The following is a 13436-nucleotide window of genomic DNA, read 5'->3' on the forward strand; positions in this document are numbered from 1 at the left end:
AAATTCTGGAATGCAACTTTGGAACGGTGAATGGTTGTTAAACCACTGACTGGCAGCAAATTGCGGGAGAGTCGGGGGCTCTCGTACCCTACCGTAACAATATATGTATATATACAGGTAATGGACAAATACAATGGAAACACCCAGGTAAATGAGGGACACCAACCAAAGGCTTTCATACAAGTGTGGCCAATGGGTTAATTAAGCAAATCACATCCTAGCATCCTTAGGGTCATGTATAAAAATGCTGCACCGGCCTGGTTGCCTATATTTAAGGCTACCATGGCAGCAAGAAGAGCATCAACAGAGCACGTGTGGTCACTCAATGGTTTGATGAGCATGACAGTGATGTTATCCATATGTCATGGCCCTCTCAGTCACCACATCTGAACCCAATCGATCATTTATGGGATACTCTGGAACGACACCCGAGACAGCATTTTCCACCTCCATCAAACAGGTGTGAGTTGATTGACTTTCTCGTGGAAGAATGGTGCTGCATCTCTCCTGTAGAATTCAAGACACTGGTGATCTCGATGCCATGGCAAATACAGGCCATACTGGTCGCCCAACACTCTAACAAGAAGATGTCATGCAGAGCATGATACTTGCAAAATCCGCCCGCACCCCAAAAGGTTTCCATTGATTCAGCAAATTGTCCATTTCATCAAGATTAAAATTGACGATCTTGATCAAAGCTCGGGTCAACAGGATGAAAAGTGATGATTTTTCAGATGAAAATTGATGATTTTGGAAGTTCGACCTTGAGTTGACCTTTGACCTTTTGACCTCAAAAATAGTATGTTTCCCAATTTAGTGAGCAATGTGCAAATGCTGTTCAATTTCAAGTCAATCGGTTGAAAATTGATGGCTTTTCAGATGAAAATTGATGATTTTGAAAATTTTACCTTGAGTTGACCTTTTGACCTAAAAAAAAAAGTTCATTTCTTAATTTAGTGACTCAATATACAAATGCTGTTCAATTTTCAAGTCAATCGGATTTAAAATGGCGATTTTAGAAATTTGACCTCCAGATGACCTTTGACCTCAAAATCAATAGGCTTCTCAATTGGGACGACCTATACAACTTGGTGAAGTTTAGTAACGATCGGTTTAGAATTGTGACCTGTAGGCCGGTGACAAACAAACAGACAGACAGACAGACAGAACCACAAACGCAATCGACCAATATACTTGAAAAATCTTCGATTTTGCAAGTAATAAGTGACTTTGCAATGGCGTTTCCATTTTTTTGCCCCCTGCCTGTATATATAAACACACACACACACACACACACACACACACACACACACACACACACACACACACACACACACACACACACTATTATATATGCATATGCTGATGGGTAGTTCCATTGCAATCCATGCACAAAGAAATGTCATAGTTCAAGTACTTTTGTAATACCAATTACTCCTTTAATATACCGCCATGACGTAATTTGATCATAGGTTAACAATTTTAATTCCTTGTAAGTGTTAGTGTTCATGATATATAAATATTTATGGTATATATTTCCCAGGATTACAAAATGTCAGTGTGCATTGACGAGTACCGAGGGTAACAATGAACCATTGAGTACCCAAGTTCCTTTCTGTCATAAATACAATACACGATTGTAAAAAATAGCAAATATTTACACACATTGTAATCCATACATAAAGCTCCTTTGCATCGGATTAAATTGGCAATTGTACATCTATGTACATGTTGAATGTGATGCAGACAGTGGCCCGAAACGGTTTATATATTGATTAATTAACTACTTCGATGATGATATTTGCATCATCTTGGTGTGGAACCTCCTTGTTAATAAATGTGGACTTCATTCACTTTGGTGTTTAATATTATATTTTAGATCAAACATGCGCAATAAACTGTGCATTGCAGGCATGCCCAAGTACCGTATACTCTCTCACAAAATATATAGAAGTATTAATTAAATAATGTAACATTAATATGGTACATGGCTCATCGTTTGAGAACAATGACGCAAACAAGTGCTGTTTACTTTGTGTGTGTGTATATATATATATATATATATATATATATATATATATACACATGTCTAATGATTACGTTATAAGGAACATGCATGCAATTAATGACCCATGCTGTATGCGTTAAACAACCACATCAATGTATATTCAATGTTAATTATTTAATTAAAAAGCACCTGTCAATTTTAGTTACATAACAAAGGTCGCTCAATGCACACAACAAAGTGTGTGTGTATGTGTGTTATAGTCTGCGTAATGCAAAATGTGTAATATCCTTGCTTCACCATCATTTATATGATCACAACTTCATAAAGGTGAAGGTGATGTGGCACAGGTTGGTTTTTCATCGTGATCTACTGTATATAAGTGCAGGATTTGCTCTTGGCTCAGACAGAAGATCTGACTCTAGCTTTGCAAAGACCTCATGTGGAAACGACTACAGTTAGATGTTCTTACTGAGCGACGCACATGCCGCAGATGTCCAACCTGGCAAGAAATATGTGCAAAGTGCAGGGTAGTGATAGGTAGGACTGTAGAGGCTTGCTGGGTGTCCAATAGACCCATACACGTTAAAAGGGACCTCTGTAGGATCATATTGACGTTGGTCGTCTCTTACGAGCACTCTTACGGCCACCTTTTTGGCCGCTGTGACCGGTGGTGCAATCCCGGCGAGCGACGATCCGACACCAGCCGTGGCGATCTGACGCCTCTTGGTCTTGTAGCGTCTGTTTTGGAACCAAATCTTCACTTGCGTCTCCGTCAGGTTGAGAGCTAAAGCTAGGTGCGCTCGCTCGGGACCGGACAGGTAACGGGTTCGACTGAACCTTCGCTCAAGCTCCAGGACCTGAGCGGGCGTAAAGGCCGCGCGAGATCGCTTCTTCCTCCCGTGTGTCGCGCGCAGATCCTCGCACGTGGCCGAAACCACGAGTTCGACGTCCTCTATCGCTGCTTCCACGGAGCTCCTCGAGGGGGTCGCCACGCTCTCCAGTCGAGATCGCAGTCCCTCTCGATCGGTGGGACTCGAGTATGGGCTTGCCTTCGTCATCCGAATATTAACCGCCGCTCGGTGCATGATGGATGTGGTTCGATAGGTTCCGAGGGGCAAGACCGAGTCTGAAAAACATGGGAGTGGGAGCAACGCAGGACTGAAAATCAAACTCCTTAAGAAAAGTGCACTTCTCTTTGTAATGTATGGTCATCATCATCATTTTGTATGCAGCAGGTGGCTGTGTCCCCCTGTTTTACTCATTTTTCTGACCTCGGAAGGATGACAGGCTGAGTCTCAAACTCAAGAACCCTCATATCTTAAAACAGCCACCTCGACCATCAAGCCAACACCAGGTTTATAATATTTGGTGAGAATAGAAAATACAGATGGTGAAAGCCAGATTATTATTTTTACACTGTATGCAGATGTGCAACATAAGTGGAGATGGTGGCTGGCTTCAGATGTGTTCTATCCAGGTTCCTCCTGATGACTCAATCTTTGCTTTTTACTTATTTGGGTTTCCTCTGATGACTCCAATGCAGTATGTGGTCTTTCATTTGATTACATGATGAATGGATCTAAAATGCGGCTGGCATTCCCCCCCCCCCCCCCCCCCAAAAAAAATCTGTTTTCTGTAGGCATGAGTTGCGGGGTGTTTCATGTATCAGGAATAAATGGCCTCGAACCCGCTTAGTTTGGCCTCTGCCAAATTATTGAAGTAATCAACACCTGTTGCATGAATGGAAATTACAAGAAAGCACGATAAAATGTTCAAATCAGTGAATATGTGAACTTAGTTTTCATCAGTTTCTTTCCTTGCTTGTTTGCATATGAGTGGATTCAGAACTATAGTTCTTAAAGAACTGTGGAAATTGCAGGAATGAAGAGGGTGGACAGAAGGAGAATGGATGAGCTTGACGGAGAGATTGGTGAAATGCTGAGATGGGTTGGACACTTGGTGTGGATGGCCAAAGAGAGAATGGCAGAGAGAGCGGATAGGTTGAGAGAACAAGGTAGGAGGAAAAGAGGAGGACCACGCTTGAGATGGGAGGATTGTATGAAGAGTGATTTCAGTAAGGTAGGGGTGGTTGGAGAGTGGAGAGAGTTGGCTGAGGATAGAGGAGAGTGGAAGAGTATCGTGGTCAAGGCAGGAGCTTGGTACCATTGGACCTCACCCCATATAAAGGGAAGAAGAGGAGAACAACAATTCCTGTAAGAGTGTTTCAGTCTTACACAGAAAGAACCACCTTTAGAGGCCATTTTCCCCCGCAGAGCAGGGGTTGGCCTTTTTTGGGCACGGTGGTCCCCTTTTTGAAGCAATGTTTTATGGCTGGATGCCCTTCCTGCCACCAACCCTGTTAGTCGCCTCTTGCGACACACAAGGAATTACCGGTGAACTGGTACTCAATTTGCCGACCTCGGAAGGATGACAGGTTGAGTGAACCCCCCTGGTGTTAATTCAGCGATTGACCGGGATTCAAACCCAGGATCCTAGGATCCCAAGTCTGCACCCTAACCACTAAGCCAACACCAGGCTTTTTAGCCTTGCACAGAAAGCATGGATAACAAGCGTTACGCCGAGGTCCCCCGTCGTTGAAGTGATGCGAGTTGACAAAGTGGAAGACGCAAGGCGGCCATCTTGGATTTTGATGTGGCGACCCAATTTTCAATAGTGTTCTTCCTTATGCGTAGATACACCCACACACCAGATTAGATGTTAGTAGTTCGTTTATTTTTCAAGATATTGCGCTCACAAGGTGCAGACATATATATGGTGGTGGCCATCTTGGATTTTGACGTGACGACCCAATTTTCAATAGCGTTCTTCCTTATGCGTAGATACACCGACCCACCAGATTAGAAGTTGGTACTTCGCTTATGTTTCAAGATATTCCGCTCACAAGGTTCAGACATACATGGCGTCAGACATACATGGCGGCGGCATCTTGGATTTTGACGTGGGTTGCACCCACACACCAAATTAGAATTCGGTCCTTCGCTTACGCACGCATGCATGCACGCACGCACGCATGCCTGCACGCACGGACGCACGCACGGGCGCACGCACACACGGGCGGAGGGAGGGGAAAACCATAGTCCCCCTTTCGCTCCGCGGTGCGACGGGGGACAAAAAAAAGAGTAATGGCACTCAATAAGGAAAAGGGTTGACACACAAAGTATTAACTGATTCTATAAAATTAGACTGTTCTTATTACCCCACACACGGAAAGTGAAAAGTGGGGTTAAGCAATTGGGTGATGTCTGTCTGTCTGTCTGCCTTATCAGTTTATGGTTGAGGAACACCTTATTTAAAGAGCGTTATATTTTAGACACGACTCAGAACATGAATATGGGACAAATGTCGTTTTGCAATCCATTGGTTCTGAATTCGGCCCGATCACACATGGGCAGAGAGGAGTGAGATAATATTTAAACGGTGACGCCGCTTCAATATTTGGCTGCATTCTTCCTTCCATATGTCCATCACAAATGAAGAAGAACCTTTCTAACCGACCATGTTTAATTCTAGAGGGTGCTAAAGTGTAATTCTAGAGAGTTCTAAAGGGTAATTCTAATAGGTTCTAAAGGGTATTTATAAAGGGTAATTCTAGAGGGTTCTAAAGAGTGATTCTAGAGAGTTCTAAAGGGTAATTCTAATACATTCTAAAGGGTATTTATAAAGGGTAATTCTAATAGGTTCTAAAGGGTAATTCTAGAGGGTTCTAAAGTGTAATTTTAGAGAGTTCTAAAGGGTAATTCTAATAGGTTCTAAAGGGTATTTATAAAGGGTAATTCTAATAGGTTCTAAAGGGTAATTCTAATAGGTTCTAAAGGGTATTTATAAAGGGTAATTCTCGAGGGTTCTAAAATGTAATTCTAGAGAGTTCTAAAGGGTAATTCTAATCGGTTATAAAGGGTAATTCGAGAGGGTTCTAAAGGGTAATTCTAAAGGATTTTGTTTGTTTCTAGGCCTTGCCTATTTCACATTAAAAATTCCAATCTGAACGGCTTCCTTCAGACACAGGTGTGATTTTCTATTTTGCTCTGCCTGCCTACCTGGCAGTCAAACAAATTTGAAAATCATTGCAAACAGGAAATTTACTGTTTTTAAGGACATCATAATGCACACATATGACTAATGTAACGTGTTAGGTGGCGTAGTGTAATAGACGTTGGGTAAAATGGAGGGAAAACCCGGAATTAATTTACTGATACGCCTTTAAACTTATTTAAGCCTTTATTTAAATTGAATTATATACTTGAAGACTATAAAACAAATCGCTTTCATAATACTTCTAAGAACCATGTAATATATTGATATGTAGCATTCGAGGGCATGGTCTGTTTTTTGAGGTGAAGAAGAGGCGGCCATTATGGGTGGGTATTTACCCGTCAATCATCTCCATCAACTCATGTTTATCATAGCCATCATAAACATCGCAATCACATTATTGGATGAAGTTTTATGAAGGAACTGCGCTCCAACGCGAGTCGAAAGAATTGACGCGACCAAAGACGGAATTCGTCCGAGTTGCTTTATTGAAACAAAACAGCTCAGGTATTCTGACAAGCCCGTTTTTCGGGCAGCAATATATATACACATTTATGTCGGGAAGTTTGCCCGGCAAAAGCTATACCGGGCATGCCCGGGTGTCAAGGGCGAGCCTTGGAAAGGCGAGTCTGGACCTGCCCGGGCGTGTTTGGCTGTGGCCTGGCAAGTCGAGGCTAGGCGTGCCCGGGCGCTCTGGGCGAGCCCTGGAAAGGCGATAGCGGGCATGCCCGGACGCTCTGGGCGAGCCCTGGAAAGGCGATAGCGGGCATGCCCGGACGCTCTGGGCGAGCCCTGAAAAGGCGATAGCGGGCATGCCCGGACGCTCTGGGCGAGCCCTGGAAAGGCGAGAGCGGGCATGCCCGGGAAAGACGAGACCGGGCGTGCCCGGGAGGTTCGGGCGTGCCCGGGAACAGTGAGTCCGGGCATGCCCGGGAGAGGCGCGTCTGGCCGTGTTCTGGCCGGTGCAAGGCGATTGTGTGCATCCAGCGGTAACCGCTACACACGCCCCTCCAGAATCGACCTGCACCGGCAGGGTCAATTTAAGGGGGGTCCGGATGACCCGGCCGAAGCGACCCCTGGAGGGTCGTGGGGAGGGGTCCGACGTGGTGGTGGGTGGTCGAGCGGGGGGAACTGTGGACGGGGGGCGGCCTCGCCGCGGAGGAAGGGCCAACCGTGGTGGTCGGTCGACGTCCATGTGCGCCGGTTTGAGGCGGTCCACAGAAATCCGGTCCGGCCGGCCGCCGAAGTCGACGATGAAAGACTTGTCGCCCCGTCGCAGGACCCGGAAGGGCCCGTCGTACGGCGGCCGGAGTGGCCCCCGGTGCGCGTCATGATGCACAAAGACGTACTCCGCTGTGCGAAGCGCCGGGGGGACGTAGGACTGGGGGCCACCGTGGCGGGACGTCGGCACGGGGGCAAATCGTCGGGCGGCCTCCTGGAGGTCCGAGCGCTGGCGAGCGGCGGACCAGGGACTGGTAGCGTCGGGCACGAATTCGCCCGGGACGCGGAGCGGCTGGCCGTAGACGAGCTCGGCGGCGGACGCCTGGAGGTCTTCCTTGGGGGCCGTGCGAAGGCCCAAAAGGACCCACGGCAGCCGGTCGGCCCAACCGTCATCCTGAAGGCCGGCCATGAGTGCGGCCTTCATGGAGCGGTGAAACCGCTCGCACAACCCGTTGGCTTGGGGGTGGTAGGCCGTGGTGCGGTGCAGCGTGACCCCCAACGAACGGGCGACCGCGCCCCAAAGCTCAGACGTGAACTGTGGGCCGTGGTCGGACGAGATGTCCGCTGGTGCGCCGAAGCGCGCGACCCAGGTGGCGATGAACGCCTGCGCCACGTCGGCGGTGGTGGTGGAGGCGAGGGGCACAGCCTCCGGCCACCTGGTGGTTCTGTCCACCATGGTGAGCAGGTGGGTGAACCCCCGTGAGGGGGGCAGGGGACCCACCAGGTCCACGTGGACGTGGTCGAAACGCCGTTCAGGCACGGCGAAAGGTGCCAGCGGGGCCTGGGTGTGGCGGTGGACCTTGACCCGCTGGCAGGCCGTGCAGGCGTTGGCCCAGTCGCGGATGTTTCGTCGAAGGCCGTGCCAGACGAAACGCGCCGACACCAGCTTCTGAGAAGCTTTCCGGCCCGGGTGAGAAAGGCCGTGGATGGAGGCGAAGATGCGGCGCTGCCAGGAAACGGGCACGATGGGGCGAGGCTGGCCCTGGGAGACGTCGCAGAGCAGGATGGTGCCCGCGAAGGGAATGTCGGCCAGGCGGAGGCCCGTGTCCGCCGCACGGAGTGCCTGCACCGAGGCGTCGGTGGTCTGGTCGGCCGCCATGAGCGCGAAGTCCACGCCGAGGTGGACCGCGTTCGCGCTGGCCCGAGAAAGACAGTCGGCCACGGCGTTGTCTTTGCCGGTGACGTGCCGGATGTCCGTGGTGAACTCCGACACGGCGGAGAGGTGGCGCTGCTGGCGGGCCGACCACGGCTCCGTGACATTAGCCATTGCGTAGACCAACGGCTTGTGGTCGACGAAAGCCGTGAACGGGCGGCCCTCCAGGAGGTGTCGGAAATGGCGAACGGCCAGGAATAGCCCGAGCAGCTCGCGGTCGAACGTGCTGTAGTTTAACTCGTTCGGCCGGAGTTGCCGGCTGAAAAAAGCTAGTGGCTGCCAAACCCCGTCCACCCATTGCTCATGGACGGCGCCCACCGCGTAGTTGGAGGCGTCCGTAGTGAGGGCGATGGGCGCGTTGAGCACCGGGTGAGCCAGCAGCGTTGCGTCGGCGAGGGCCCGTTTGGCGCTGGCGAAGGCCGCGTCCATGGCCGCGGACCAAACAATGTCATGCTTGGCCGGCTTGCCCCGGAGGGCCTCGTAAAGGGGCCGCATGAGCTGAGCAGCGCGGGGCACGAATCGGTGATAAAAATTCACCATGCCGAGGAACTCTTGGAGGGCCTTGATGGAACGGGGACGCGGGAACGTAGTGATGGCCTCGACCTTGGTCGGCAGCGGCACGGCCCCGGTCTTGGTGATGCGGTGGCCCAAAAAGTCAACGGTCGTCGCGCCGAAGTGGCATTTGACCGGGTTGACAATTAAGCCGTGCTTGCTGAGGCGACCGAACAGTGTTCGGAGGTGGAGGAGGTGCTCGGCGCGGGACGTGCTGGCGACGAGGATATCGTCCAGATAGACGAAAATAAACGGCAGGTCGCGCAGCATGCCGTCCATCAAGCGCTGGAACGCCTGGGCCGCGTTCTTGAGGCCAAATGGCATCCGCAAAAATTCGAACAGGCCGAACGGCGTGATGACGGCCGTCTTCGGGACGTCGGCCGCCCGGACAGGTACCTGGTGGTAGCCCCGTATCAGGTCAATTTTCGAAAAGATGACCCGTCCCGCCAAACGGGCGGAAAAGTCCTGAATATGCGGGATCGGGTACCTGTCGGGGGTGGTAGCGTCGTTGAGACGGCGGTAGTCGCCACACGGGCGCCATCCACCCCCCGGCTTTGGCACGATGTGCAGTGGCGAGGCCCACGCGCTATCGGAGCGCCGCACGATGCCGAGGTGCTCCAACGCGTCGAACTCGGCCTTCGCCATGGCGAGCTTGGCCGGGTCGAGGCGGCGGGCCCTGGCGTAGACCGGCGGGCTCGTAGTGGGTATGTGGTGCTCGATCCCGTGCCGCACCACGACGGCCGAAAACGTCGGCCGCGTGAGGGCCGGGAATTCCGCGAGCAGGCGAGCGAACTCGTTCGCTGCCGGGAGGGCGCACGCCAGTTCGGTCGGCGCGGAGCTGCTCATCGTGCACGCCAGGGAGCTGGAGGTCTCGGCGTTGACAAGGCGACGACGTTTGACGTCGACCAGCAGCCCATGCGCGCAGAGGAAGTCGGCGCCCAGCAAAGCCATGGGGACGCAGGCGGTCACAAAAGTCCATTGAAAACGCTGGCTGCCGAAGCAGAGGGTGACGACGCGTGGGCCGAAAGTGCGTATGGCCAAGCCATTAGCAGCGACCAAAGAGGGGCCGCAAACGGCGTCCCGCCTGTCCTGCTCGGAGGCGGGTATGACGCTCAGTTGGGCGCCGGTGTCACACAGGAAACGCCGCCCAGACGCTTTGTCCCGAATAAACAGCAAGTTGCCCGAGTGGCCGGCGCTCATGGCTGGGAATGAACGCCGGCCCGGCCGTTTCCCAACCTGCCGAAAGTGCACGGGGGCCGGCACGTCCGAGCCTTGTGTCCGAACCTGGCGTGGTAATAACACCACGCCCGGTCAGGTGGAGGCCCCGGCCGTCATGTCGGAAGCGGGCGGTGCGGCGTGGCGGCCGCCAGTTGCACCGGCAGTTCGGCCTCCAACCGCGCAGGGCGCTCGGGCGTCGTGGGCGTCGCCTCGGACGGCGGCGGGCTCCAGGTAACCGCGCCGATGTGCTGGCCCGCCGAGGAGATCTTATCGGCTTCCCTGGCGAGGGCGCGGGAATCCGTGATCAACGTGCCAGCCAGGGCGAGGCGTACCGGGTGAGGCAGCTGGCGAAGGAACAGCTCGCGGAACAGAAAATCCGGAGAGTGCTCACCGAGCAACGACAGCATATAGTCCATGCGCTCTGACGGGCGCGTGTCGCCGAGCTCGGGCAGAGCGAGCAGGCGCCGTGCGTGTGCTGCCGGTGAGAGGGCGAAAGCGTCGAGGAGGAGTGTCTTCAGCGCGTCGTATTTGTCAGCAGCCGGCGGGTGCTCGAGGAGGCTCAAGGCGCGGGCCGCGGTGGCGGAACCGAGCGCCGCCACAACATGGTAGAAGCGGGTGTCGTCCGCGGTGATGCCTCGCAGGGCGAACTGAGAGTCCGCCTGAGCGAACCAAACAGCCGCGTGAGCCTCCCAGAAGGTAGGCAGTTTAAGCGTCACTGCCGTATCCATGTCGGTAGGTCACCAATGAAGGAACTGCGCTCCAACGCGAGTCGAAAGAATTGACGCGACCAAAGACGGAATTCGTCCGAGTTGCTTTATTGAAACAAAACAGCTCAGGTATTCTGACAAGCCCGTTTTTCGGGCAGCAATATATATACACATTTATGTCGGGAAGTTTGCCCGGCAAAAGCTATACCGGGCATGCCCGGGTGTCAAGGGCGAGCCTTGGAAAGGCGAGTCTGGACCTGCCCGGGCGTGTTTGGCTGCGGCCTGGCAAGTCGAGGCTTGGCGTGCCCGGGCGCTCTGGGCGAGCCCTGGAAAGGCGATAGCGGGCATGCCCGGACGCTCTGGGCGAGCCCTAAAAAGGCGATAGCGGGCATGCCCGGACGCTCTGGGCGAGCCCTGGAAAGGCGAGAGCGGGCATGCCCGGGAAAGACGAGACCGGGCGTGCCCGGGAACAGTGAGTCCGGGCATGCCCGGGAGAGGCGCGTCTGGCCGTGTTCTGGCCGGTGCAAGGCGATTGTGTGCATCCAGCGGTAACCGCTACATTATCATCATTATTATTCAAGGTATGCTTAATGATCTTAATAACTCAAGAAAAGAAAGTTTCTTTATGTTCTTCATACAGAAAAGTAAGCCTGGCGTTTAACGGTTAAGTTAAAACAGTTTAAACAGTTAAAACAGTTAACGGTTAAGTTAAAACAGTTAACACAGTTGAACAGTTAAAACCGTAAATGGTTAAGTTAAAACAGTTAAAACAGTTAACGGGTAAGTTAAAACAGTTAAACAGTTAAAACAGTTAAAGCCGTTAACGGTTAAGTTAAAACAGTTAAAACAGTTAAAACAGTTAAACAGTTAAAACAGTTAACGGTTAAGTTAAAACAGTTAAACAGTTAAACAGTTAAAACAGTTAACGGTTAAGTTAAAACAGTTAAACAGTTAAAACAGTTAAACAGTTAAAACAGTTAACGGTTAAGTTAAAACAGTTAAACAGTTAAAACAGTTTAAACAGTTGTTACGGATTTATGTGAATTACTAGTCAGGTCTTTGCTTATTAATGTGTAGTCGATTAAAGGTTGTTGTGATTAAAGGGTCAGGAGCCCTTCTGGGGAAAAGGAGACCGGAAACGGAAGAAGAAAGGACACGAGGTCCTGGAGAAGCGGCGATCTTCTTCTTCCTCACCCAGCGCCGAGAGGCGAGAAGAGCGGGGTCGATATTGATCAGCATTGGGAACGCTGCGTTGGAAAAGCCCGTCTGGCGAGAGGAGTTACCGGCGCGGGGTAATTACTGGTTACGCGTCAAATTGCCGTGGGTTCCTGCACGGAACCCAGCGTCCGGCACCGTTTACCTCAACGTCTACAAGGACGCGTACGGCAGGCGCCTTGGGCCTCGCACGCTTTGCGAGCCCCGAAGCCGCGATCACGAGCACCGACCTCGGTGGGCTGCCGAGGAGGTGTCCGCGGCAGCAGCTGTTCCCGGTACGGGACGTGCACGGTGGAAGCACGTCAGGAAGGGTCCGTTCAACCGCCCACGTGCGGAGATCGAACTACAGGAGTACGGAGACATTGTGAGAGACATTGACCATGGAGGGAGTCGGGAGTGGGGCTCACGTGAGGAATGTATAAGATGGCCATCTTAGAGCTATTGTAGATGAGTTTACATCTTAGTAATGTTGTTGATTGAGCGTTGATTATTGTTGATTGATTGGGAATACATTATCCATTAATCCGGATCCTTGGTGTAGGGGTTTCCTATTGACTTGAATTGTTTGTGTCTTTCATATTGATTGTGTTGCGAAAGCGTATAAATCATATATCTTTCTGGCGGGGTGCCTCCCACGGTCCGGGGGTCACCGAGACCAGGTAGTTACCGGGAGGACCACGTAACAGAATTGGGGGCTCGTCCAATTGAATTCCGGGATTTAAAATTGTATAACATAATAAAATAATAATTTTTATTAATTAAAATTTATTAATTAATTAGTAATTGGTAAATTTTTGAGAAATTGTGGTAAAGTCTTGGGTGAAGGTTAACAGGTGTTAACGATAGTCACCATGGCGTTTGTTGCACAGAACTTTGCGGTAACACCTAGTGAGGCACAGTTCCGAGCGTTACTAAAAGCGGAACCTCTTGAAATTGGCCAAACATTTTAACTTGGAGGTCCGAACTAATTTGAGGAAGGCAGAGTTGCAGACCACGGTGATACAGTCTATGGTGGGATTAGGAACATGGGACGAGTTAGCCTGGCAGTGGCTACCCGAAGAACCAGAAGACGTTGAGCTCCGGAAACTGGAGTTGCAATTACGGAGCTAGGAACGGATCAAAGAAGAAGAAAGGAAAGCAGAAGAGAGGAGAGAAGAGAAACAAGCAGAGGAAAGGAGAGTGGAACGAGAACTCCAGGAAAGGTTAAAAGAAGAAGAAAGGAAAGCAGAAAAGGAAAGAGCAGAAGAAGAAAGGAAAGCAGAAGAGAGGAGAGAAGAGAAACAAGCAGAGGAAAGGAGAGTGGAACGAG

The 13436-nt window shown here is 51.1% G+C and overlaps 1 protein-coding gene across 1 annotated transcript in view; it reads right to left on the bottom strand.

The window, feature by feature from the left end:
* Positions 1-2064: 2064 nt before the first annotated feature.
* The window catches only part of LOC137423729 (uncharacterized), a 64216-nt gene continuing 52844 nt past the window's right edge, over positions 2065-13436 (bottom strand). The window contains exon 2 of the mRNA XM_068111185.2: positions 2065-3134. Coding sequence (XP_067967286.2) covers positions 2464-3134 — 671 coding nt within the window. The 3' untranslated portion in view covers positions 2065-2463. The remainder of the gene's footprint in view (positions 3135-13436) is intronic.

Source organism: Myxine glutinosa, chromosome 3, assembly GCF_964187855.1.
Source record: "Myxine glutinosa chromosome 3, kmMyxGlut1.1, whole genome shotgun sequence".
In the NCBI taxonomy this organism is placed as follows: domain Eukaryota; kingdom Metazoa; phylum Chordata; class Myxini; order Myxiniformes; family Myxinidae; genus Myxine; species Myxine glutinosa.